The sequence below is a fragment of the Dendrobates tinctorius genome, unplaced genomic scaffold, assembly GCF_039654945.1.
Source record: "Dendrobates tinctorius isolate UK_male_01 unplaced genomic scaffold, ASM3965494v1 ptg000060l, whole genome shotgun sequence".
Taxonomy (NCBI): domain Eukaryota; kingdom Metazoa; phylum Chordata; class Amphibia; order Anura; family Dendrobatidae; genus Dendrobates; species Dendrobates tinctorius.
This window is the reverse complement of record NW_027361728.1, coordinates 54,392,904-54,420,356: the sequence shown is the minus strand read 5'-3', so window position 1 is coordinate 54,420,356 and position 27,453 is coordinate 54,392,904. Positions and strand designations below refer to the sequence as shown.

Below are 27,453 nucleotides of genomic sequence, written 5' to 3'. Positions count from 1 at the left end.
ATTCATGATATGGGAGAATTCTCCAAGTTCTAAATATGCCTGGTCTGAGGATATTAGGAGCTAGAGTTGTGCAGTGACATTTAATGAGTTGTTGGTGAGTGTGTGGAAAGCGGAGAACCCGTGCAGAGAGCATCAGACGTATGCAGTAGACAGTAGACATCAGACGTAAGCAGACAGAGTAGATGTGTAGTGAATCAAAGATCTGTTACTTAGCTATCTTGCAAGTAGGAGTGAGTAGTATTCACTGAAGCTTTAGAGGCATCCAAAGAGGAGCTTGTAAAGAATGCTAGTCTGTGCAGCCTGCTGGTGTAGTTTGTCCCAGATGGAGGAGAATTGCATAATAGTACTACAATTAAAATGAGAATGGGTGAGGACTGCTAACAGAAAAGAGGAGCTTTGAGTCTTATTCCTCTAAGTAGAGTGCATACGCAGACAAAGTAAAGTTTAGCTGCCGTAAAAAAGAGTATTTACATAGTAACATAGTTGTTAGGCTGTGTGCCCACGATGCATTTTATTAAGCGTTTCCGCAGCGTTTTTGCTGGATCAGATGCTGCAGAAATGCTTAAAAGATGCATCAAATTAATTAGCATGCGTTTTTGGCTTTTTGTGCCAATGCATGCGTTTTTAACCGCTCAGGAATTGCTTAGGCTGGTTTCACATTTGCGTTTTTTTGCGCTGTAAAAAAACGCATACGTGCGCATGCGTTTTTTCCCCTATATTTAACATGGGTGCGCATACCTGTGCACTGGCATGCGCATGTATGCGATTTTCATGCGCTGCGTTTTTTTGGGGTGTGCGTTTGTATTTTCCAGACGCAGCATGTTGCATTTTTTGGCCCTGCAAAAAAGCGCATGCGCACGTATGCGCACGTTTTGCGCTAAAAATGGCCATTATAGCCTATGGATGTGCGCACTGGCATGCGCATGTAAGCGTTTTTTAGCGCTGCGTTTTTTTGGTAGTGTCCACTTGTTGTACTAGTTATAATCTTCTAAAGTCAAAAAAAAAAAGTCTATATAAAGGAGGTGCCTGCCAAAACTCTGCCACTACTACACTGACAGATTGGAGAGCAGACAGTCAACAAGGAACCCATCTTATCAGCGAAGAATGTGAGTATATTACATTATATGCCTGTCCTTTTAAATTATGTATGTACTAATGATTTTTATTATTTTTACATGCAGTATGTCTTCAGAATCCGAGTATTCCCCATCGCGGCAGGAATTGGCGCAAGCAGACCGTGAGGTGATTATTTTCGTGCATCTGGTAAGTATATCTGCTGCTTCTCCAAATCTCTTACGTTTTTTTCTACTTTTTTAAGACATCGTCATCATCATCATCTTCTGCGGACGGGACTAGTGAGGGCGAAGAGCAGGAGCAGCGAAGCCAAGTCCCGGTGGTGATACGGAATGTATGTATCAAATGATTTGTAATGTTCTTTATTTTTTTATCTTCTATTTTTACTCTTTTTTATGTTTCTTTTTTTGTAACTTTTTATTCAATTTAAATTTGATTATTCTAATGAATCTGTTTTGTCTAGGTTCCACAACGGGATGAAGACGTCTACCTGGATAATGAGCAGCTCATCAGCCTGGTCCAGGAGCGTTCGCCGTTGTGGGACAGCCGTGACCGGCTGTACAAGGACATTGTGGTGACCCGGCGGCTATGGAATGAGGTGGCCGCAGCGTTGATGGATGGCTGGGACAGCGCCACAGCATCCTCCAAAAAGGCGTTTAGTGAGTATTTCCCTGCTCTGTATTGTGCCGCAGTGACTGTTGTCCTTGACGGCACTGTTGGGTTTCGTGCTAGGTGTATTCTAGCAGGAAACCCAACAGTGTCATCGGGGTCTACAGTGACTGCTTTGAGTATTGTATTGCTACATTGTGCTGCAGTGACTGTTGTCCTTGACGGCACTGTTGGGTTTCGTGCTAGGTGTATTCTAGCAGGAAACCCAACAGTGTCATCGGGGTCTACAGTGACTGCTTTGAGTATTGTATTGCTACATTGTGCCGCAGTGACTGTTGTCCTTGACGGCACTGTTGGGTTTCGTGCTAGGTGTATTCTAGCAGGAAACCCAACAGTGTCATCGGGGTCTACAGTGACTGCTTTGAGTATTGTATTGCTACATTGTGCCGCAGTGACTGTTGTCCTTGACGGCACTGTTGGGTTTCGTGCTAGGTGTATTCTAGCAGGAAACCCAACAGTGTCATCGGGGTCTACAGTGACTGCTTTGAGTATTGTATTGCTACATTGTGCCGCAGTGACTGTTGTCCTTGACGGCACTGTTGGGTTTCGTGCTAGGTGTATTCTAGCAGGAAACCCAACAGTGTCATCGGGGTCTACAGTGACTGCTTTGAGTATTGTATTGCTATATTGTGCCGCAGTGACTGTTGTCCTTGACGGATTTTTTTTTTTTTTAACAACAGTGGACAAAGTCCGAACACGTTGGCGTTCGATCAAGGACCGCTTCAACAGTGATGTTCGTGCTGAGGGCCAGGTTCGCAGTGGATCTGCGTCAAGGACCAGAACTAGATACCGTCACTATCACGCGTTGCAGTTCCTAAGACCGGTCCTTGCCACGAGATCGTAAGTATTATAAATTTTGGGTTTTTATTTTTATTAATCTGTGTTTTTCTAATCCACAGCTGATGCTTCTTGTAAAGGCATGGTAGTAATGATTTTCCTTTATTCCACAGCACCTGGAGCAGCACCCTGCAACCTGGCCCTGGAGCGGTCCTTCCTCGGACGTCCTCTGACCCGTCCCAGCCATCCGACAGCCAGGAAGCACCTTGCAGGTCAGCCACACACACAGCTGGTGACCAGGAAGCTGGGCCATCAGGTGTTCCCCTGTCCCAGGTCTCTGCCACTGGTTATGCGGGCACTACCCGCCAGCGGCAGAGGGCCTTGGACAGGAATGTCTTGCCCGAGTTTATGCATTTGAGCGAGGCCTTTAATTCCAGCCTCAAGTCACTGTCCGACAGAGTTGAAAGCGGTTTTGCACTCATGGAACGTGGTTTTAACCACTTTGAACACCGCTTCAATTCTGTAGAACAGCGCCTTGACCGTCTGGAGGCCGACCTCAACAGACCAGCACACTATTTTTTTAGTAAGATTGAAAAGGGCATGGCGGAACACCTTAGTCCTGAGCAACAGCTGAATGTGCTGCAGGCCTGCAACAATGCTTTCTTGCAGGCTATGCAGCATAATCGGTACGGTCAGCAGTCAGTGGTGTCATTTCCACCTGTGCCACCATTGACTCGCTTCACCTCACTACCGACTTGTGCTGCATACCACTGCACGGACACCTCTATTCAAAGCCAGGACACCCACCGTTACACCACCACAAGTCTGAGTGCAGCTGGTCACTTCACCGACACCACCATGGCAAGCGCTGCTCCTGTCTGGAGCACCACCGCCACTCCCATGCATGCGTGGAGCTCAGCCACCACTAGGCAAACATGGAACAGCCCTGCCGCTACAACAACATGTAGTAGCCCTGCCACCACCACTCTGCAAACCTGGACCATCACTGCCGCCACCAGTCCTCCTGCAAGGACGAGCACTGCCAACGAAGAGCAGCAGCAGCAGCAGCCACCTCAGCAGCAGCAGCAGCCACCTCAGCAGCAGCAGCAGCCACCTCAGCAGCAGCAGCAGCAGCCACCTCAGCAGCAGCAGCAGCAACCACCTCAGCAGCAGCAGCAGCAACCACCTCAGCAGCAGCAGCAGCAACCACCTCAGCAGCAGCAGCAGCAACCACCTCAGCAGCAGCAACCACCTCAGCAGCAGCAGCAGCAGCAACCACCTCAGCAGCAGCAGCAGCAACCACCTCAGCAGCAGCAGCCACCACAGCAGCAGCAGCAGCCACCACAGCAGCAGCAGCAGCCACCTCAGCAGCAGCCGCCACCTCAGCAGCAGCAGCAGCCACCTCAGCAGCAGCAGCCACACCAGCAGACGGGGGACCTACACTCAATATTTGCCCCTAGTTCAAGGCGAAATCTATCAAGGCGGGCATTGGGCCAAAGTCGGTCCAGGCACACAAGCCTACGGCGACATGCCATTACAACTAATGTACCTGAACAGATTTCCTCTCCTCCAAGTGTTCCTAGTTTAATTCCCTTAACTCGACTACCTTCCCCCACAAGTTTTGTTGCCCCTTCCCCTCAAACACCGTCTTCAACTGTGTTGCATATTCCCTGCACACCCCCAAATTGAAACCATCTGCCCCCAAACGCCATAAAAAATAATTTTTTGGTTTACTTTTTTTGATTAAAAATAAATTTACATTTGTGGTTCACCATTAAAAAGTTTCATTAATGTTGTTTGCGCCGCTCACACACACTGATGGGTAAATACATGTTAAAAACCAACCCAAGGCCTAGTATAGTCATATGTGAAATACCACGGCCTAGTATAGTCATACCAAGGCCTAGTGTAATAACTCTAGTTTTACCAACTTGGATCTGGTTTCATGAAAAACAAACTGTTGAAACTTGTCTAAAAAATAAGTTTCTCTCTAGTTTCACCAGTTTGTTTTTTGTGAAACAAGATGCTAGTTGTTAAAAATCGAGTTATTACAGTAGGCCTTGGTATGACTATACTAGGCCGTGGTATTTCACATATTACTATACTACTAGCCCCAAGGCCTACTATACTCATATTTGAAATACCACGGCCTAGTGTAGTCATTCCAAGGCCTAGTGTAATAACTCTAGAATTACCAACTAGAATCTGGTTTCATGAAAAACAAACTGTTGAAACTTGTCTAAAAAATAAGTTTCTTTCTAGTTTCACCAGTTTGTTTTTTGTGAAACAAGATGCTAGTTGTTAAAAATCGAGTTATTACAGTAGGCCTTGGTATGACTATACTAGGCCGTGGTATTTCACATATTACTATACTACTAGCCCCAAGGCCTACTATACTCATATTTGAAATACCACGGCCTAGTGTAGTCATTCCAAGGCCTAGTGTAATAACTCTAGTTTTACCAACTAGAATCTGGTTTCATGAAAAACAAACTGTTGAAACTTGTCAAGTTTCAACAGTTTGTTTTTCGTGAAACAAGATCCTAGTTGGTAAAAATCGAGTAGGCCTTGGTATGACTATACTAGGCCGTGGTATTTCACATATGACTATACTAGTAGGCCCAAGGCCTACTATACTCATATTTGAAATACCACGGCCTAGTATAGTTATTCCAAGGCCTAGTGTAATAACTTGTAAGTTGGAATGGAGCAGATTACATTCATCCACTCAATGCTGACTTGTATTCACCATTGACTTTCATTGGGGTTGGGTTTTGAGGGTTGTGTTTTGAGAAAATCACATACTTTTTTTTTCAACTAGTTGCACAATTTTCTATTTGGTTTCCTGATTCATGGCCTGCAGCTTTGCTCGTTCCAATATATTTCACGCAGACTAGCAATGCTGCATTTTAACTCGTATGTGTATTTACCTGCCCAGGTGTGTGAACATCAAAAAATTCAGTTATACATGGGAAGTTTTTTATTTAATTGGAGTTTAAAAAATATAGTGCACTCAGTAATGGTATCAAATAAGGTTTTTTATTACCATAAACAAACAAAAACATTACACCATTTCATCTTGCCAGTGCACCCATCCTACATCAGAAATAAAGTAGGCCGCAAATTGGTCCCTCATTTGGCCAACTTCAACGGATGACCTGAGAGTGTGCTGAGTGAATTCAGGCAATGGGTTAGGAGCATCATCGTCCAGTTCAAAGGTCGGGTGCTCTTTAGCCATCACAAAGTTATGTAGAACCACACAGGCCTTCACCACCTCATCGACTGTTTCAAGTTTAAGATTAATGGCCGTGCCCAGAATTCGCCATCTGGAGACAAGAATCCCAAAAGCACACTCGACAGTTCTTCTGGCCCTGGTCAGCCTGTAATTAAATATTTTTTTGGTGTGGTCCAAGTCCCGGCTGGAGTAGGGTTTAAGTAAGTTTCCGCACATTTGAAAAGCCTCATCGCCAACCATTACAAAGGGCAGTGGCGGAGCTTCGGTGTGAGGAAGAGGCCGTGGCATAGGGAAATTAAATTGGTTGCCATACAACCTCCGGCCCATGTCTGAGTTTTTAAAAGCCTGTGAGTCATTACCACGGCCAAATGCTCCAATGTCCACTGCTACAAACATACATCCGGCATCCGCAATCGCCATGAGTACTATTGAAAAGTACTTTTTGTAATTATAGTACTCAGATCCCGTTCTTTGGGGTTTGATGATCCGTATGTGTTTACCATCAACAGCTCCCAAACAGTTTGGAAAATTGCATACTGTCCAGAATTTGTCAGCAATTTCCATCCACTTTTCAGAGGTGGGCAGGGGCATAAATTCTGGACAAAGAACATTCCAGAGAGCCCGGCAGGTGTCAGCAACAATTCCAGACAAGGTAGAGATTCCAATACGGTACTGGAAGTGTAGTGAAGATAGGGTTTCTCCAGTCGCCAGGAATCTGTGAACAGACAAAGAAGTAAAATTAATATTTATGTATATTATTTTAAAAAACTATAAAATAAAATATTAGTACATTCACGAAAACTAATTACCCAAGGTTTTGAATACTAAATTTAAAAAAAAACCATCAGACCGCACCCCTTGGTTTTTAAAACATACCGTAATGTCACCAGTAGCCGTTCCTCAGGAGGAATCGCACGACGGAGCTGTGTGTCCTGTCTCCGGATGGATTGTTGGACACGAGCAAGCAAATCCATGAAACTTTCGTGGGACATCCGGATATAATCTGTAAATTTCTCCGGGTTTGACTGGAGCTCGCTGTAGAGGGTGTGGTATGCCCCACGGCTATCCCGGAGTTCAACAATCGGATGTATCCACATATGCTGCCGTCTTCGCTGCCTCTCTCTCTTCCTTTGTTCATGGCAAGCAACTGCATACGCCTGAGCCATCGCGATGTCCAAATCCAAGTTGAAGTGAAAACTCTTCCAGCGCAGATCCATGGTCACGAGAAGAATCAAGCAAATGTGAAGAATACTGTAGACAGCGTCTATATATTAACATACCACACCCACAATGCAGTCCCATTGGTCTTGTGTGTTGTTGATTGGTTGTTTTTTCTTTTTTGTGGGGTTTTTCCAAAATCTGTAAAAAAACGCAAACGCACAAAAAACGCATACAAACGCACAAAAACGCTGCGTTTTTTTCCTGCATGCGCATAAAAATGCTTGAAAAAAACGCAGCGTTTGTATGCATTTGTATGCGTTTTTTTAATGCGTTTTTTTGCGGGAAAAACGCGCTGCAAAAAGAAGCAAGTGTGAAACTAGCCTTAGCGGTTAAAAATGCAGCATGCTCATTAATTCCCGCATTGCTCAGCGTTTTTAGCCATCCCCAATGTTCCCAGAAATCGCGTATCAAAAAATGCGTCAAACGCATCAAGAAACGCGCAGAAAAAGACGCGCGTTTTCTGGGAAAGGGGATCCTTTTCCTGAGCGTTTAAAAACGATAGCGTGGGCACATAGACTTGAGGTTGAAGGAAGACTTTAAGTCCATCTAGTTCAGCCCATATCCTATCCTAATTTGCCCTAATTTGTTGATCCAGAGAAAGGCAAAAAACCTCATGTGGCAAACAGTAAGCTTCACATTGGGGAAAAAGTTCCTTCCCAACTCCACATATGGCAATCAGGCTAGCTCCCTGGATCAACGCAATATTAAGGAAGCTAGTGTATATAGCCTGAAATATTATACTTTTCAAGAAAGGCATCCAGTCCCTTCTTAAATTTTAGTAGGGGATCACTCATTACAACATCAAACGGCAGAGAGTTCCAAAGTCTCACTGCTCTTACAGTAAAGAATCCGCGTCTGTGATTATGACCTTCTTTCCTCCAGATGTAGAGGATGTCCCCTTGTCTCCGTCACAGGTCTAAGAGTAAAAAGATCATTAGAAAGGTCTTTGTACTGTCCCCACATATATTTATACATTGTAATAAGATCACCCCTAAGTCTTCGATTTTCCAAACTAAATAACCCCAAGTGTAATAACCTGTCTTGGTATTGCAGAGCCCCAAGTTCCCTAATAACCTTGGTCGCTCTTATCTGCACCCGCTCCAGTTCAGCTATGTCTTTCTTATACACCGGAGACCAGAACTGTACACAGTATTCTAAGTGTGGTGGCACTAGTGACTTATATAGAGGTAAAATTATGTTTCCCTTATGAGCATCTATGCCTCTTTTAATGCATCCCATTATTTTATTTGCCTTTGCAGCAGCTGCCTGACACTGGCCACTAAATGTGACTTTGTCGTCCACCCATACGCCCAGGTCTTTTTCAGTGACAGTTTTTCCCAGTGTTTTACAATTAAGCACATAATTATACATCTTGATTCTACCCAAGTGCATGACCTTACATTTATCCCCATTAAAGCTCATTTGCCATTTATCAGCCCAAGCTTCTAGTTTACACAAATCCTCCTGTAATATAAAATTGTCCTCCTCTGTATTGATTACCCTGCAGAGTTTAGTGTCATCTGCAAATATTGAAATTCTACTCTCTATGCCCCCTACTAGGTCTTTAATAAATATGTTAAAAAGAAGCTGGCCCAATACTGACCCCTGTGGAACCCCACTGCTAACCGTGACCCAGTCTGAGTGTGGTCCATTAATAACCACCCTTTGTTTCCTATCCCTGAGCCAACTCTTAACCCACTTACACATATTTTCCCCTATCCCCATTGTTCGCATTTTATGTATCAACCTTTTGTGTGGCACTGTATCAAAAGCTTTTGAAAAGTCCATGTACACCACATCCACTGCATTCCCTTGGTCCAGTCCGGAACTTATCTGTTCATAAAAGCTTATCAGATTAGTCTGACAGGAACGGTCCTTTGTAAACCCATGTTGTTATTGGGTCATGAGGTTATTCATCTTCAGATACTCCAGTATAGTATTTCTTAGAAAACCCTCCAGGATTTTACCCACAGTTGAATTTAAACTTACTGGCCTAAAATTTCCAAGTTCAGTTTTTGTCCCCTTTTTGAATATTGGCACCACATTTGCCATACGCCAGTCCTGTGGCACAGACCCTGTTATTATGGAATCTTTAAAAATTAAAAATAATGGTCTATCTATGACTGTACTTAATTCCTGCAGTACTCGGGGGTGTATCCCATCCGGGCCTGGAGATTTGTCAGTTTTAGTGATTTTTAGACACCGCCATACTTCCTGCTGGGTTAAGCAGATGACATTTAATGGAGAATTTTTATCCCTGATCATGTTATCCGTCATGGGATTTTCTTGTGTAAATACTGTTGAAAAAAAGTCATTTAGCATATTGGCTTTTTCCTCATCCTCATCCACCATTTCACCCAGACTATTTTTAAGGGGACAACACTATCATTTTTTAGTTTCTTACTATTTATGTAGTTAAAGAATATTTTGGGATTATTTTTACTTTCTCTGGCAATGAGTCTCTCTGTCTTAATCTTTGCTATCTCGATTTGCTTTTTACAGAATTTATTTTTTTGACAGCAGAAGGGAGCAAATAAGTTTATTCCTAAAAATGGTGGTTCTTGATTTGGTGGTTCTCTGGAGACTGGTTAGTGTATGAGGGATAGATATGCAGTATCTTAGAAAGTGAGCAGCAGGAGTGGGCAAATTGCCACACAAGAGCTATTTAAGGACATTGCTGCCAATAGAGGTGGCCATGAAGAGGGCTGAGACAAAAACTGTGTCCTGTGAGAGACACAGAGACACTGTCAAATGGAAGGAAGTTCTGCTGATCATCTTGCTAGCAGCCTGTTGCGAGCACCAGAACAGAGTCACAAGTATGGGTAAAGTGTCACAACTGTCTGCCCATTGCTCTGTGCCAAAAGTCTACCTCTGTTCAAGCATGTTGCTTCTTTTGAGATTTTGTAAGTGCCAAGCTCGTTGTCTCATGAAAGACTCATGAAAGACCATCAAGCTCATTGCCCCATTGGGTAAAGCTTTTGAAGTGTCACATGTGTTAGCCTGCATTTCTTCTAAAATCGTTGAGTGAGGAACCACTCTGCCTGTACAACTCTTTTGATCCTCATACAAACCAGGTTCATGATATCTCAATTATGCTGGAGATTTCTATTGTATTACTGTATCCTTTACTCATAAAGGGGCATATCACACATTTTTTTTTAAAAGGCTTCCTTGCCTTCCTCATGGCTCTGCACACCACGTTCAAACCTTATGTTGGCGGTAGAGGATGCCGGGAATATTGTATACCCAGACCAATTCCACAGTGTAGGAAGGAGCCCCATAAATACATTTGACATATAAGCTAGAGTTTTTCCTAAGATTTAAACTCTTAGTCCTTCAGTCTTAGACCTTCAGAAACTTCAATACAACTACAAGAATATGTTGACTGGCACTACACATATCAAATCACTACTATTTAATTTAGAGCCCCAGGCACATGAGTAGTTTGTCAGCTTTGCGAATGTCAGTTTATACCCTAGACGGACTCGCTAGACATATCTGCAAGAGTTCACAAATAAGTAATATTTGTTTCCCATATCACTTCAGCTATAGGAACATATAATGATTATTTTTTTGTTTCTCTGTCTCCAGTGTACAGATTGAATATGTCTATGTTTTTTCTGGATGTATTTTCTATGATAGGCTTTCAGCTTAATGTCGGTCTCATCATGGCTATTAATTTCAGTACTAAATTCCATTTTGCACTTTTTTTTATCTGTCAGCCAGGATTCTGTAATATTTAAAATGCAAAATTAAACCTTACAATAGTAACAAAAACTCTCTGATGTTAAAGCATTTCATCAGAACATCATATGGTATGGTAAGCTGACCTCAGGCAATCAGTCAGTGTGTTACTAATTTCTGCTTAAACCTGGCACAATAAACAACATTATTTAATTTTAGGTATACGTTGAAAAAAGTTCTATTGTGCCGATGGGATTATGCTCAGCGGTAACAGAGAATGAAGAAGTAGAATGATTTCCACATAGCGAAGTGTGGTAAATATAAATATGTGCAGACAATACACAACATTGAAACTGCAACACCAACAAGGAAAAGTTCTAGAATTATGAAAGTCACAGGAGCGATCAACATGATGATATTCACGTGATAACAAAATTAAAAACAACATTTTCAAAGCAGCTTGATTTATGCAGTATCGGCTATAAGCGTCATGCGCAGAAATACACGGAGTTACATGCCTTGTCATGCTATCATTGAGGTTATTAATAGTATTTTAAAGAATGCTCTGCCACACTACATGCACTTGTGCATGCAAATCATCAAGATCTGCTGATGGCAGATCTTTTTGCAATTGCCATCCAATGACATCACAGATGTGTTCGAATGGAGACATTTCAAGAGACGCTGCAGGCCATGCTAGCATATTTAAGACTTGCAGGCTGCTTACAGTAGCATGAGCAACATGCAGTCTGACGTTGTGCTGAAAAACGTCTCCTGGGACACTTTGAAGAAATGAAAGTACCACTGTTTCCATAACCTAATCAATATAATGCCGAACTGTAAGTGTACACAGTAATGAATACTAGTGGAATTCAGCTGCTGTAAATTATTGCACCCCACATGATAATACTTGGAGTACAGCCAGTGTGAAGCTCACTCATGAAGGGCTCTTCAGTGCATTGCCCACTTGTCAGATTCAAAGAATGGAACGTAGTGATCTATTCCGTACTACTAGTGAAATTGGACTTCACTTACCAAACCTGCTGCACCATATAGTGTTAGTAAAATCCATCAAAGCCAATTTGCATAACTTTAGGCTATAAATTCGATGTGCAGATACATGTAGAAGGGAGGACAGGGCTGCTACGGCTGCTGAAGCGTTGGGTCCGGAACTGCTGGGGCTGAACCTCCTGTTCCTTGGGGGAGCGAGATTGCAGCCAGAGCAAGCCAGTAACCAGGGTGAAGAGGGCATGGCCAGTCAGTGTGAGGTAAAATGGGTTGCGCGGCAACTGAAGCAGTCTTCCTGCCACAACGCCGAGGAGGTGCAGACCTCAACCGCTGTGAACGTTGCGATAGGCCACGGCATGAAGAGAAAGGGTGGCATAGTGAGTGGCTCACTGAAAACAGCGGTTGCTTGGAGGAGTGTGTGATCAACTGAGCATCGCTGTATGAACATCCGGGTGTCGGCTGACATCTAGAGAGGCACATGCCGGACAGAGCATTACAGCGCAGCCCTGCAGGTGACGGCGGCTGCTCAAAGGTGCATGCGCCAAGAGGAATCCTGTGGAGACCTCTATTCTTTTGCTTTGCGGATATATGGACTAGGGCCTCAGCGGGCAAAACTGGAGACCGCCCGCTGCCGCCAGAAATAGGACCATGTGCTGAATGAGGATGCCAGCAGACACCACACTGACCGCCCCCAGCATCCTGCTACCTACGGGACCTTCAGCGAGTGACAGGCTGCGGAGCCCCGATACATGAAACTGTTAACCAGAGACTGTTGAGTTAAACAACCGTTTATTTAGTTTAGTTTTGTACCCTTTTACCCTGCTATCTCCCTGCATGGAGTTCCCTACTGTTGACTAATTAAATATAGTTAACCCCTGTTCTGCAGCATTTGTGTTACTGCATCTCAGCACCTGCATATTACATACAGATGATCTATTGACCTTATGCTACCGCTCCTAAAAGCTATCATGGTACAGAACAAGATAGCAATACAGATAATGGGTGATGAACAAGACGATGAACTGGAGATTGACCTAGATCAATGTGTAGAGCCACGATTGAGAGCATGCCACGGTGTGTAAGTGCATATATTTGTACATGTGGCACATATACTTGACACTGAAAAACTGAGAGACTTTGAAAATATTCTGCTTTTTCATAATTTGCATATCATTTATACATTTATCAAATCTGTGATTTTCATTATTCCGCAACTTTTGCTTCCTGATGTTTCAATTTCAATTTTGAAAAAAAAAAAATAGAAAATATTAAAAAATTATTAAAGGAGTTGTCCACTACTAGGACAATCCCTTCTTAAACTAAATGTTTGGCCCTGATAAAATAATAAAACTTATACTCCCCTCCTGTGCCGGCTCCTTCCCTGCAGTGTTGCCACTTGCTCTCTCCGGGGCTCTGATGCGGTGTTGTGACATGTGATGCCCGGCACCCAATCAGCACTGGCTTCACTGTCTCCGCCTTTATACAAACTGAACATAAAGAGGAAGCCAGGGCTGCAGCTCATGTTTGTCTGAAGGCAGAGACAGTGAAAACAACGCTGATTGGGCGCCGGGCATCACGTGTCTTTCCACTGCATCACAGCCCCAGGATTGTGAGTGCCTACACCGCTGGAAGGGAGCCGGCATGTAGCCAGCACAGGAGGTGAGTATAGGAGTTATTATTTTATCGGGACAGAACACCTAGTAGTGGACAACCCCTGTGATGTAAGTTTCCAAAGCAGTATTAAAATTGCATTTAACATAATATTTATGTCTAATTGTTCATTTAACCAAAAGTTTTTGACTTACAACAACAGCCCATTATGCTTATAAAACTGACAGGCCTAATGAATATATGAGCACCATTGTTTCAGCTGTAGTTACCCTTGGCGTAGAGGTGCAAGCTCAATGTCCGCTCCATTCATTGTCTATGGGACTGTTGGAAATAGCTAAGATCGAGCATGCACACCTTTAATCGATTTATGACATGGCTCTGCAGAACTAGAGTCTCAGGATCAAGAGCCCTATTCTTGGGACTGCTGGGAGTCCCAGAGACCCCAATTGACCAAGAAATTATGCCCTATCATAAGGATAAGGGATAAGCTGATTCTGGGAATACACCTTTAATGAATTTGTCAAATATTTTGGGCTGTCTATGCACTCAACACTGGCATAGATTTCTGAATTTGTGCCAGTTTTTTAAAGTATTTTGCATCATTATTCATAGTGACAAACTATTGGATCCAAAAGTTGAAAAACTTCCATCTTTTTGTATTAAACTTTAGAAAATGTTAACAGCTATGTCTTGCCGTATTTTACATTTATGCTTGCATGGTGTTGATTTTATTGACTGCATACTTTTTTATTGCCATTTATGTTAATGCATTTTTTCAACGCTCACCATTTTATTTTCGTATATATGTTTTTTTTTAAACTTTTCAAAATGATATATGAGACAAGTTGTGCGCCATCTGCTACAAGTGTCGGCGTAATTGTTACCTCAGAGTGGTAGCTTCTTGGGAGATTTTTATCATGATTGATTTCTCTTCTTTAATGTTGACATGTCGAATGGTAACATTTATAGGGACATCATGTTCGAATTACTACAACTAGCTGTGAATTGCACATAGAATTAGCATCAACACGCTTTCTCCGATTCATCACCCTTGTCACAAAATGATTAAATGTGTGTCTGCGCATCACCTTCATGTTAACCCATTTTTATAGCATTATTATTTCATTCTGTACATTTAACTACTTCATGTCCAGGATTTGGAAGCCATAATAAGTAGGCATTCTTAAAGGAATTTTGCCTCATGTTGTTTTAATTGAATATTTTTTTTCTTTCATCTGACATTCTCTCTCTCTCTCTCTCTCTCTCTCTCTCTCTCTCTCTCTCTCTCTCTCTATATATATATATATATATATATATATATATATATATATATATATATATATATAATATATATGCTACAATAATTTTTTTTTATACCTTTAGTTTTCTTTATTCATATAATATGAGATAGCTTACTGATCTCTGGGGGTCCCACTGCTGCCCCCCCATGTGATTCCCAGAACAGGGTTTTGGAGCCTGAGAACCACATATTGGACCTCTGCGCCATTCACCGTCTATGGGAATAGCCAAACGCTGTACTCAGCTCTCTCCAGCAGTCCCGTGGACATTAAAGAGGAGTTTGAACAACTTCTTTTAAAAAGTAGCTCTACAGACCCTCTTTTTTTTTTTTTTAGTTCAGAATCAAAGTTTTGGGATTCTGCATTGTGAATTATACAGTATATACACAGCTCTCCTACATAATTACCTATACATACACACCCACAGCTCTGCTACATATGCAAATATAGACACACATAGCTGGCTCCATGCACATATAGGCACATACACTTCCACACATATCAGTATTGCCAACTTGATTATTTTTTTGCTTCTGGACAGCATCTCAAAAAATCATGCACATCCAAATTTCTTATTTACAGATACATTAGATGACCGTAATAAATCATTAGAATTATGAATGACAAATGCCTGCAGACCATAAATTCCGTATGAAAAATAATAGCTGTCTTCGAGGTGAACTGTATATTGGTAATAAGTACAGTTATAGCATTTTGAACAAGTTTCTCCAACTTGAAAATAAATCAAGGATGCATAAAATTTGTTTTTACGCACAAGGGAAGAGTGCCCGATATTCATGGAATGTCCTAGAATTTCTGCTCGGATGACAACCCTGGCACACATGTACGCATACATACACACTATACTGTACCACATATTGCAGTTCCCTCCAGGGATGTGACTGATCACATCACCTGCAAGGTCCTGGAGCTAGAGGAGCGGAAGGTCCTTCACCTTCTCGGGATGTGCAGCTCCTGGTAGCTTCCTCATCTGCTCTGCACAGATCACATAGTGTGGGGCAGGAGGAGTGAGAGATCTCTCTGTGTAATCGGGAAGGATCCCATGTCTGTTTTCCCCTCCATTACAGAAAACTGCCTCTGCATTATAATACACACACACGTTTTATCAAGAGTATTCCTTGCTAAAAAGTATGTCTCATAGTCAGGAAAATACAGTAATTCTTATTTCATAAATCAATAGTACGTATGAAAATAATCAACTTTGTAACATATCTTATCAGGGACATCTGTTTTTTTCTCTTTCTGGATTGATATTTCACTCTCAATTTGTAATATCTAAATTCTTTGATGACATATTTTAACATTACCGATGACAATTGGTGCTTTTAAAATTCTATAGTGAGGGGAGGAGAAGGAGCTGGAGGCAGATGCAGACATTCTACAGCATAGTCTCCTGAAACTACAGTAAAAATTCTCCATAGATCTTTACAAGCACCAGCAGTCATCTCCTACCTCAGTAATGGTAAAATCTGTTTTTTCTGTAGACACATTTTATCCCTGAATTGAGAACTTTGAAAATGGAAGATAAATCCTAGAGGAGAACAAAGCAAATTTCTCTACTAAGATATATTACAAAGTTTTTCATTTTCATGTGTACTACTGATTTATAAAAAAAAAAGTAAAGAGAAAAATATTAAAATACATGCATGTTAGTGAACTCCAGCACAGTTGACAACATTCCAGTTGACAGTTATTACCATTTGCACATGAATTAAAGAACAGATTCTCGACATGCTCGTCCCAAATGTAATTTGAAAGGCTTTTTTTGAGAGAACGTATGAGCAATATGCACATTATCACCATCTTTGCACTTCAACTGCTTCAGCTAACTGTTTATTATTCATCAATATGAAAATCTTCTTTTATTGCATGCTGGAGATTGTACAGAAGCTTATTATTTTCTGTGGGCAATGCCTCCCTTGTTAGAGGAAACTGTGATATTCCAAGATAGTTGATAATTGCAGACACCCACATGGCCTTTAACTTGGCCACGCAGCTATTCCAACATTTTTTCAAGTTAATATATAATTACATTCCTCCTTTCCACAGCGAGCAGTTATGCTTTTTTTTTTCCAGCTCTAATAATATTGCTTATTTAATGACTTTTGGTGGCACAGGCAGCATGTTGTCATGGCAATGACTACTCTCCATCCGGTTTTTAGAAGGTCTTCCCTTGCATGGAGCTGAATGTTATATCATACAGGCTAAGCCCAATTACTTCACATACCTGAAATTCAGGCTGCGGGTTTATTGTTTTATTTCATGGCTTTGTTATACTGTAGTTTTCAGCTGTATGCCGCCATATTATATAATTTACTGGTTCATTTAATTTTTTTTTTCCTGCGGCTTGAGTAAAAGGGGAAATGTGAAATGTTTGCTCTCTTTTTCCACTTTAACGCAATATAGTAGCTTCCTTCATTTTTTACAGAATTGCGCAGTGATTTGTGTAATACTTTCCAGGATAAGGTGGGTTTCAAGAATTTTTAGACCTCTTCATTGGGCCTGAAGTAAAAAAGAAACGGCGCATGTAACTCAACCAATTTTACTCAGACTCTTAATATCTGTATTGCTCCTGTGCAGCACTTGAAGTTTCTGATTTTTCCATGTTAGATGTATAAATCTAGCAAAGGTTAAATTGACTCTGATCATTGGGAAGGCGACAGTAGATTCAGAGGGTTTCAGCAGCTCCGGTGTTGATGAGGTGGCAGCTCTGGTGTTGGCGAGTTGGCAGCGGGGTCATTGCAGTCGATAATCTGTTCTGAAGAGATGAGTTTTCAAGTTCCACCTGAAAGTTCAGAATGTAGGGGATAATCGGACATGTTGGGCCACAAAATTCTACATGGATGGGGGATAATTCGGGAGAAGTCTTGCAGGTGGTTGGATGAGGTATGTACGAGTGTGGAGGAGATAAAGAGGTCTTGGGAGGACTGGAGATTACGTGGTGGTAGATATCAAGACATTAGTTAAGAGATATATGGTGCAAACAGATGTAGGTTAGTGTTAGTAGCTTGAAGTGGATATGTTGTGGAATTGGGAGCCAATGAAGGGATTTGCAGAGGAGAGAACAGAAAAGTAGCGAGAAGACAGTTGATTAGTTGGACAGCTGAGTTAATCATGGGCTGTAGAGGTGTGAGAGAGTTAGCAGGGAGTCCACAGAGAAGGATATTGCAGTAAAGTGGGAGATAGTGAGGGCATACACTATTATTTTAGTAGATTGAGGGTTGAGCAAAGGATGGATTATAGAAATAGCAGGCAGTGATGAGAGCTTGGATGTGTGGTTTGAAAGATAAGGCAGAGTTGAGGGTTACTCCGAGGCAGCGGTCTTCGGGTACAGAAAGTGTGTTATATGTGTTATAGTTAAAAAGTAACTAAATCTTTTTTTATTTAAATATCCTCCCAAAATTATGAAAAACTATACTTTTTTGTAATATACCACATTACTTTATTTAGCTTTCGTCTCTCCCAAACACTATGCATCAGTGCTATGTCAATACGTTGTTTGTGCTCCTTTAGAAAATACTTTCAATTTCTGCAAGGCAAACATCCCTACACTATGCTAAAATAGTCTGTGTAACACACTATCCCTGTCTGTACAACTGTTTTCCATGTTCATACTCACATAGGATGATTTCTGTACACAGACTCCTTGATTATAGTGTATAGTTAATATCGAGCATCTGTTGAAGGGATCTTCTAAGGGAGCATGAACTACATATTGCAGCGTAGTGTTTGAGAATAGAAGAATCAAAAGATGGTAATGGTGTATTTTACAGAACTGTAAGCAAAACTTTATAATATCTGTGGTAGAATCCTTAAATATAAAACATAGATACTCTTTATGACAGTCACATTGCAACAGCAAATTGCCTCCTGCTGCTGCAATGTGACAGTTTTCTACTTACATCATGCTATGTGATGGGACTTTCCAGTAACATCTGATAAAAACAAGAGACTGAGGCCTAGCAGAAATTTGGGACAAGAAATTATTTACTAATTATGATTTATTTAGTATTGTCCTTTATTACAAAAGTGGCCCAAGAAGAGTTTCCGGACCATGAAAAAGGAATAAATCCTTGGACCTGTTTGACATGCCTGGCAACATTCTGTGGGCTTATATTTTCAATAACCAGCCATGGTAAAGCAGACAGCTGTGAACTTATATAATAATGGGGAAGGTCCTTATAGTTATTGGGCCCTTCCCAGCCTAAAAATACAAGCTCGCAGCCACCCAGAATTGACACATCACATTATATACACCAATTCAGGCACTTTGCCCGGCTCTTATCGATTGCCCTGGTGCAGTGGCAGTTGGGGTAATAGTTTTGGGGTTGATGTCAGCCATGTCTTGTCAAGAATCACAGCTGCCATTAAGCCCTGAGGTTAGTAATGGAGAGGTGTCTGTTAGACATCTCCATTACTAACCCGGTAATCAAAAATAAAAACACAGAAAAAACACTTTATTTGAATAAAGACTCAACCACACTATCCCTTGTTCACCAATTTATTGAAAAAAAAAATCACATGCAGGTCTGCCGTAACCAATGAATCCGAACAGCCTGGCAAAGCACCACAATTGGCACATCTCATATGATGTCTTAATTCTGGGGTGGCTGTGGGCTCGGGTTTTTAGGTTGGGATGGACCCAATAACCATTGACCTTCCCCGCCTTATAATATAATCCCCTCAGCTGTCTGGTTTACCTTGGCTGTTATCAAAAATAGTGGAGTCTGCATGTCATTTCTTAAAATTATTTATTTGTTTATTAGGTTAAATCAGGCTAAAAACACCCTTGTAAATGCACTTATAATGCATGTGCTTTTTTTTAACTGCGAATTTACCACATCTAAAGAAAGTCTTTGGGGATATTTTGCACAGAAGACTGAGCATTCCCACAAGAGAAATTGACATGCTAAGCCTCGGAAATCCGCATTGCAGGTGATTTTACGCAGCGTAAAAAAGAAGCACAGTGGGCATGAGATTTCTATTAATCCCATCCACTGTGCTTGTACTGTACAACACAGCGTATGGATGCAGCAAAAATATGCTGCAATTACTAATAACCCAAATTCTGACTGTGGGCATGCAGCCTTATAAATACGCTGCCACCTTTTTCACAGAACAATATTGGTAAAGCTTGTTGAGACTCAGTGGCTTCTTCCTCACTCTTATAACACACAAGCGCTGGAGACTCTCTATACAAATGAACAGTAACCAATCTTACTTCCAAACTTTATTTCCAAGGTTCTTCTCAACTGCTGTAGCAATGAACGCTGCACGTATTCACCTCATTTCACTTGACCTTAACGTCACAATAAGTTCTAAAGTTATTTGAAATACATTGAATATTTTCCTAGTATTAATGGTGCCCTTTATAGGTACACATCGCACATCATCATCATTGTTTATGAGGACAACTATATGACTGTTCTTAAGGACATTTATTCATGAAACCAAGACTAAGAAAATTGAAAACGTAAAAGAAAAATTAACTATTGACATTTTTTCGTCAACTACTGTATTTTTATTTATCCTTATGCTTTTACATGTTTCCAGCTAAACTTTTTTGGTAAACAGTGTTATGTGAATAGTAGTTTTGTAAAAAAAAAAACAAAAAAAAACAAAAGCAAATATCTTTATTTTTAGAAGCTAGAACCACATGTAGCTCTAGGGCTCCTGGATTTGACTTTATAGCTTTTGGCAACAGTATGTATTACTACGCAGAAATATCTCTAGGGGTAGCATTTGTAAGAGTCCGGCATAATTTTGTTTCCCTTTATCCAAAGAAATATACATGCAACCAATCCCCAAAAGCCACTGTAAAGATGCAGCGGGTAACATCTATAAAGGAAACTGCAGTTTACAGAGGGTCCACTTAATAAACTTAATAAACTCAAACGCAAGCATATATTTCTGTTAATTCCGCTGGAGAATAAATTACGAAATTCACCCTTGCACAATTAACCTTCATATACAATCTGCACTAAAAGCAAGGACAGCGCGTATAATCTCTATAGGCCCAGCATTGTTCCTATGGGAACAAAACAATAGAATGTTACTAAGCCTTTCAAGGCTACGACGCTTCTGTGACGATCCCTGAGGATAGCTAACCTATTTCTGGAATTCTCTGGCACTCGGCAAATCTTCTGATTCCGCACAATTAAATGATCCTATACGCAATTTTGAACCAGCTCTTTGCAGGATAAATCTTTCATTCTCCGCGCGTCTGCTTATTTCACATACTTAATTAAATGTTGATATTTATTTATTGGTTTGGAGACATATTTTCGTGAGGATGTAGATATTATGGATTCCGCAGTCTAGGGGTCACTCATCATAATTATGGACATGACTGGGTAGCAAAATGACTGCAGTATTTATAACGTCCCGATAAGCTAAGCTCCGACTATGGGAATGTCCACTCGTATGTCAGATACTACAATGACATTTTTGTTTGTGAAGCAGATTGCGTTGCCTGTATTGGATTCTGCTGTAGGTGGCAATGTTACTCCGTCAAAAAGACCGGGATAATATGATGCCTAGTTCGAGATTTACAACACGATTGACTAATTTATGTGGCTCTCTTTTACCTGTTGTGAAATACATTGCTTGATATATGGAATGGGGATGGATTATTATTTTGTGTGTAAAATACGACAGTTTGATAATTGTAAGTTGAACCACAATAAGCAAATAGTGTTTGCAATTAAACGTGAGTGGTGTAATAATCACAGGGGAATGTAATGTTAAATGAGCCTTATTCTCAGAGAATAGTACATTTTTAGGATGTAAAACAATAAAGCATTAGGATCGAAGATAGTATAATGATAATTGATAGATTTTAAAATATTACAAATTAGAGAAATAGATCAGCTTGACATGTTGAATGCTTTTATGGGATAAATGTAATTGAATTATCATATACCTAAGTTTTCCCAATAAAAGTACTATTATGTGGTGTGTAAAACTTGTATTTCAAGCTAATTCAAGCTATCTTCTGCACAGTTATTAAAGGGTTTATCCAGGACAATATGATTTTATTACAGGCCTAAGAACTAACAGGCAGGTAGTGCTAACTGTTACCTTCGTGTCATGCCTGGCATCGATGTCTGCTTGCAAAGAGAGGTCACACGCTTCTGCTGACGTCACATTGACAGAGCCGCAGCTTCTCATTTGTCTTGCTCTGTTGATGGGGCGTGACTGCCGAAGTCATACTGATTGACAGTCAGCTCCTCACTGCCTAACTGTGGGGAGTCGGAAGTTCGGCCCAGTCAACAGATCAATCCGGTAGTAGAAGAGCTGCTCTGTTAACGTGGAGCAGCTGAATCACCCTCTGGAGTAGTCGGTGACCACTCTAAGCCGGCGTCAGGTAGAACAGACAGATAATTGTCTCTGTTAGCAACTACCTGCCTGTTAGCTTTTAGACCCACATGAATAAAAATATAGTCCATGCATTTTAGAGAAAAGCATACACAAAACAACATGAACAAATAAAAAAATCTCTGATGTTTATCCCCTTCATACTCCATGATGGATATATCCATCATACAGTAGCCAGCTTAGTGTGTTTGGCTAGGACTCATGTACTGAGCCTGTGCCATAAAGGGCTGGTGCCATTTGTGTTTTTTATCAAAATATTGTATGTACCCTAAAATTATACCATCAAAAGATAGATTCCAGCACGCAAAAAAAGCCCTCATGTAACTCCATCAATGGAACAAAGAAAAAAAATTTGCTGAGAAACGAATCAGTGATATAAACCAATTTTTGTTTCAAATTTCAGAATTTTTTAAGAAAGTAAAATAGTAAAGAAACTATAATATTTGGATACACAGTAATCAAACTTACCTATAGAATCATGTTGACAGGTCATTTTTACTGCACCATAGACACTGTAAAACCACCATCCCCCAAACAACGGTAGAATTGTGTTTTTTTACAGTTTCACCTCATTTGAAATTTTTTTAGCCTTGTTTTTCAGGACATGATTTGGTAATGTCAATGGTATAATTCAAAGCTACAACCTATCTCACAAAAAACAAGGCTTCATACGGCTGTCTCAAAAGAAAAATAAACAAAAGTTAGGACTCTTTATTTTTGGGGTGGCTTTCTTAAGCATCACCCCACCACAGTTCACAGGACTGTCTTTCAAAAAAATTAAGATGTTGGCAGTGTACATACATAAAGGAGCTAGTGATGAAAGGAAGCAATTCTTAGCACGAACAGGGAAGGTAAAAACATGGGAAGTAATTAAAGTCGGCTCCTGGTAGGGTGCCTATCAATGTACTTATTTCAAGAAGCAAATAATGCTGGCTACATTTGTATCTATTCTAACTTGATGAAAAAATCTAAATGTTATGGGGTCAGAAAATGCGCAATCTGTTTTTTCCCTATGTTTGGTATTGCCATAATCATACTTACATGGAGAATCATTGTCTTGTGTATTTTTTTAGCACACAATGAAATCCTTAAGGTACTGTCACACTTAGCGATGTACCAGCGATCCCGACCAGCGATATGACGCGGTCAGGATCTCTGGTACATTGCTAAGTGGTTGCTAGTGAGCTGCCACACAGGCAGATCTCACCAGCGACATCGCTGGGGATGGGGGTCGCTATTTACCTGTCACACTAGGCGATCCTGCGTCCTCCCGCCCGGCTCCACGCTCGTCTCTCCACAGGAAGCTGACGACGAGAAGCGGTCCTGAACGTTCTCGCGCGATCAGGGATAACCAGCGGGGGAGCGGTCGTAGGTAAGTATCAGACACAGCGATATCGCTAGCAATATCGCTATAACGTCACAAGTTATAGCGATATTGCTAGTGATATCGCTTAGTGTGACAGTACCTTTAGAAGCTAAACCTAAAGGACACTGGTAGAATTTCATGTTTTTACCATTTCACCTCACTTTTTTAAGTGCAGTACAAATAATTTGCTAATATTTGACGATCTGCTGCATCTATCAATTTTTTAGGCATCTTAAGAATCATCAGGTGTTGACTTGTTCATGCTTATCGTGAATGTTTTTTCTACTATAATAAAGATGCCATTTCTTATGCCTGAAGAAATCATCTGTCCTCTGCTGTCATTGTTGCCAACAACCCCTATTATCCAGGGTCAGTTTAATGTTTTAAACATTTGTCCTTCTAAATGTTTAAGCTTTCCTGTTATTAACAAAGCACATAAATATATTCATCTTTTTGTATGCCATAGTCCTGTTATTTTTAACATCATTTCACATTTCCAAAACACAGGGTTTTGTTTTTACATTCAAAAGAGCCTCTTGTGACTATAGTCCTGGTTTTAAGAATGGAGATGTGCAAGGTGTTCTAAAAGTCAGTGACATTCAAAACAAGCTGAGATATACAGTACTCGCTCACAAATATTGTGTACGAGGTGTAATGTACTTATAGTACATCACCCATAACATTAAAACCACTGACAGGTAAAATAATTAAAAGGAAAAATCTTGTGACAATGACAAGATATATTTTGCTGAAAGTCAGCAGTAATTTCATGATTTTGAGAAGTTGGAAGCAGAAAAAATGAGCAAGTGTAAAGATGACAACACAAAATTGTGTTGGTTAGATGACCTATGGTCCTGTAAGGGGGTGGAATGATACTATTGCCTTGCTCTTCCTCCTTTAATGTTCTTAATTTTTTTTATAATAACTTGGTGGTACTGCTACATGTTGTCATGTATTACCACCCAGAATTAATGCTTTTGCCACACTGTGCTATGTGTTACCATGTGCTGTAAATATATTGTGTTTCATTGTAATATGCTATGTTTTAGATAGGGAAAGTGTAGTGCACCCTTTGGACACTAGAGGGGGGCACTCTAGTATATAGAACTCTTAGTAGGATAGGGTTAAGTGTAGGAGGGGCTGACGGGAGTTAAGGTTAGGTGAGAAGGAAGTTAGTTCAGACGGGGCCAGGGTGCCTGAAGTGTCCACATGGGCTATAGGCCCAGGATGGCTCAGCAGCCACGCAACGTTAAGCAGCGACAGTCCAAGTTATCCAGGGTCATTGGACATCAATACAGTGTGCCAAACCAGTAGAGAGAAGATGTGGGCACTCATAGCTTGGGCAAACGCTCTTAGGGCGGGAGTCGGACAGAGTGAGGAACTGAAGGATGCTGTAGCTTCGCTGGGAGCGGTACAGATGGGTCAGATAATTTTCCAGAGGCAACCAAACCAGGTGGCGGATAATTTCAAGTCTGGGGCGAAATAGGCAGAAGGAATTGTCATCATAGCGATGTTAGGTCAGGAAGAAGCTGGGAAGCAGTCTAAGATGGTCCGGTCCGGGCATATGCCGTATAGAAGTGTCAGCAAAGTAGGGAAAGCTGAGGAAGCAAGTAAACACAAATATGTAATCTATGATGCGCCAACTGTGAATATATTGTGTGAAGTTGTTAGTAATGAAACTGTTCAAGTTAACCTGGATTGTGTCTCAATTACTGGAAGTCACCTCGGATAGGGACCATCGCCGCTTGGGAAGTGCCCAGGGGGACCCGAACATGGAGACACAGGTACACCGTACAGTGAATTGTATTTTTCTGTGACGAAAGGCCTGGACACTGATGCTTTAGTGTCTCTGGCCACGACTATAGTCCTGGCCAACCCGTACAGTCCGATTACACAGACTGACCGGCGGCGTGATACTGATCAATAAACTTTTACCAAAGTAAACACTGCATATTGAGTGATCTGCAATAGATTGTAAAGATTGCCACAGCTCTTGGCAGTGTGAGTTGTGTTTACACATGACAATGCATTGTTGTGAACGATGATCTTTTGCGCTACACAAAAGATCATTTTCACCAAGCAAACAAGTGTTTTGGTAATTCATCAGGTGATCAGCATCTTCATCCTGTTTAGGATGAAATTATTGTGAAATGAATGTTTCAAAGAAAGTTTATTCACAATTATCTTTCAGGGTGCATGTAGCTTTAGTCAGTTGAGTGTCTCCAAATTGGTAGATCTTGTGAGATCTTCCTGGTGTGCAATTGTTAGAAACGAGCAAAATAGATCCAAAGTAGCCACAGGCCAATCAGTGTACCCACGCCAACTCTTGCGTAGAATTGTTAAAAGTCAGAACTGTACTATGGACAAATGGAAAGTGGTTTCTTATGAAGGTGAGTCTCTAACATGGACTAGAGAAGGCATTAGGATGAACCCAGGGTAAAATTCAAGCCAGTATCAGCGGTGTGGTGTTTTCGACAATGCACTATGGGAAACCATTGGTACGGAAACTCATGTTGATTTTTCTATGTCACATACCACCTACCAAACATTGGTGCAGACTAGTTATACTCTTTCATGTCAAAGGTATTCCCTATTGGCAGCTACTTTCTTTAGCATGATTATGTGGCACACTGCAAAAATTGTTCAGGAATGATTCGTGCAACAAGACTAATGTGGAAATTTACCATACTAAGTTTCATAAACCAGTGAAAAAAGAAGCCTCTTCTGGTGAGAAGTAAGAGTTTATTAAAGCAGATCTGTCATCAGAATTCACATTAAAGATTGCACACATTACTTAAATAGATCTCTTAGACCTGATGAGGATGCTGTACTTACTTAGATAATCCAAGTCAGAATGACTGGTGACGAGTCTTCACCCTCCTAATATGATTGACATCTTGTCAGTGTCTCTCCTCCCTCCTACTGCTGAAATCTCACATTGCTCAGTACAAGCTACAGCTGTCAGTCAGGCTTGGTAAAATTAAACTTAACACACCTGAATTCATAAGTTATTACATTTTAGAACTGCCTTCCAAAAATGTCTATCCTAATGTATGCCCCATTCTGACATACAGTAGTTTTTCAGTTGTAAGCACACCAGCTTCATCAGACTATATTTAATAATGTACATAGTTTGCATTGTGAAATCTGGTGACAGATCTGCCTTATTGGCATGTGCCTTCTAATAAGTTTAAAGCCGCTTGTGCATGTAATAATTTATATGGCATAATATAATTTACGCGGCATACCATCATTTATGCCAATGTTTGTTGAGACCCAATTGATCCTGCTATTCCTTTTAACCCCTTCCTGACATGAGACGTACTATCCCGTCCACGGTACCCGGGCCCGTATGACCGGGGACGGGATAGTACGTCTACCGCGATCAGCGGCGCCCACGTGGTGAGCGCCGCTGATCGCGGCCGGGTGTCAGCTGATTATCACAGCTGACACCCGGCACAATGTGTCAGGGGCGGTCACGGACCGCCCCCGACACGTTAACCCCTTGCACACCGCGATCAAACATGATCGCGGTGTACCGGGGGTTAAAGGGAAGCATCGGCAGGGAGGGGGCTCCCTTCGTGCTTCCCTGAGCCCCCCACGGCAGCGCAATGTGCAGCGCTGCTGCGGGGGGCTCCTTTCCTCCAGGCCCCCGAATCCAAGATGGCGACGGGGGCCTGGGGAAGCTGGCTTCCTCAGTGCCTGCAAAGCGCAGGCATGAGGAAGCCTTGTGCACTGCCTGTGACAGATTGCTGATCTGTCACAGTGATCTGTGATGTGACAGATCAGCGATCTGTCACAGGACAGTGATGTCCCACCTGGGACTATGTAATAAAGTAAAAAAAAAATTAAAAAAAAGTGTAAAAATAAATTAAAAAAAATCGCCAAATAAGTTAGTAAAAAAAAAAAAAAAATTCCCCAATAAATTCATTTTTTGAAAATAATAAAAAAAAAAAAACAATAAAAGTACACATATTAGGTATCGCCGCGTCCGTAACGACCTGCCCTATAAAACTGTCCCAATAGTTAACCCCTTTAGCGAACCCCTTAAAAAACAAAAATAAAAAACGAAGCAAAAAATAATGATTTATTATCATACCGCCAAACAAAAA

The 27,453-nt window shown here is 41.2% G+C and overlaps 1 protein-coding gene across 1 annotated transcript; it reads left to right on the top strand.

The window, feature by feature from the left end:
• Nucleotides 1-971: 971 nt before the first annotated feature.
• LOC141092815 (uncharacterized) lies at nt 972-17,350 on the top strand. The gene is made up of 5 exons (XM_073579143.1): nt 972-1,408; nt 1,538-1,733; nt 2,424-2,583; nt 2,694-3,905; nt 17,209-17,350. The coding sequence occupies exons 2-5, from the start codon at nt 1,688-1,690 to the stop codon at nt 17,348-17,350; spliced, it is 1,560 nt and encodes a 519-aa protein (XP_073435244.1). The 5' UTR covers nt 972-1,408; nt 1,538-1,687.
• The last annotated feature ends 10,103 nt before the right edge of the window (nt 17,351-27,453 follow it).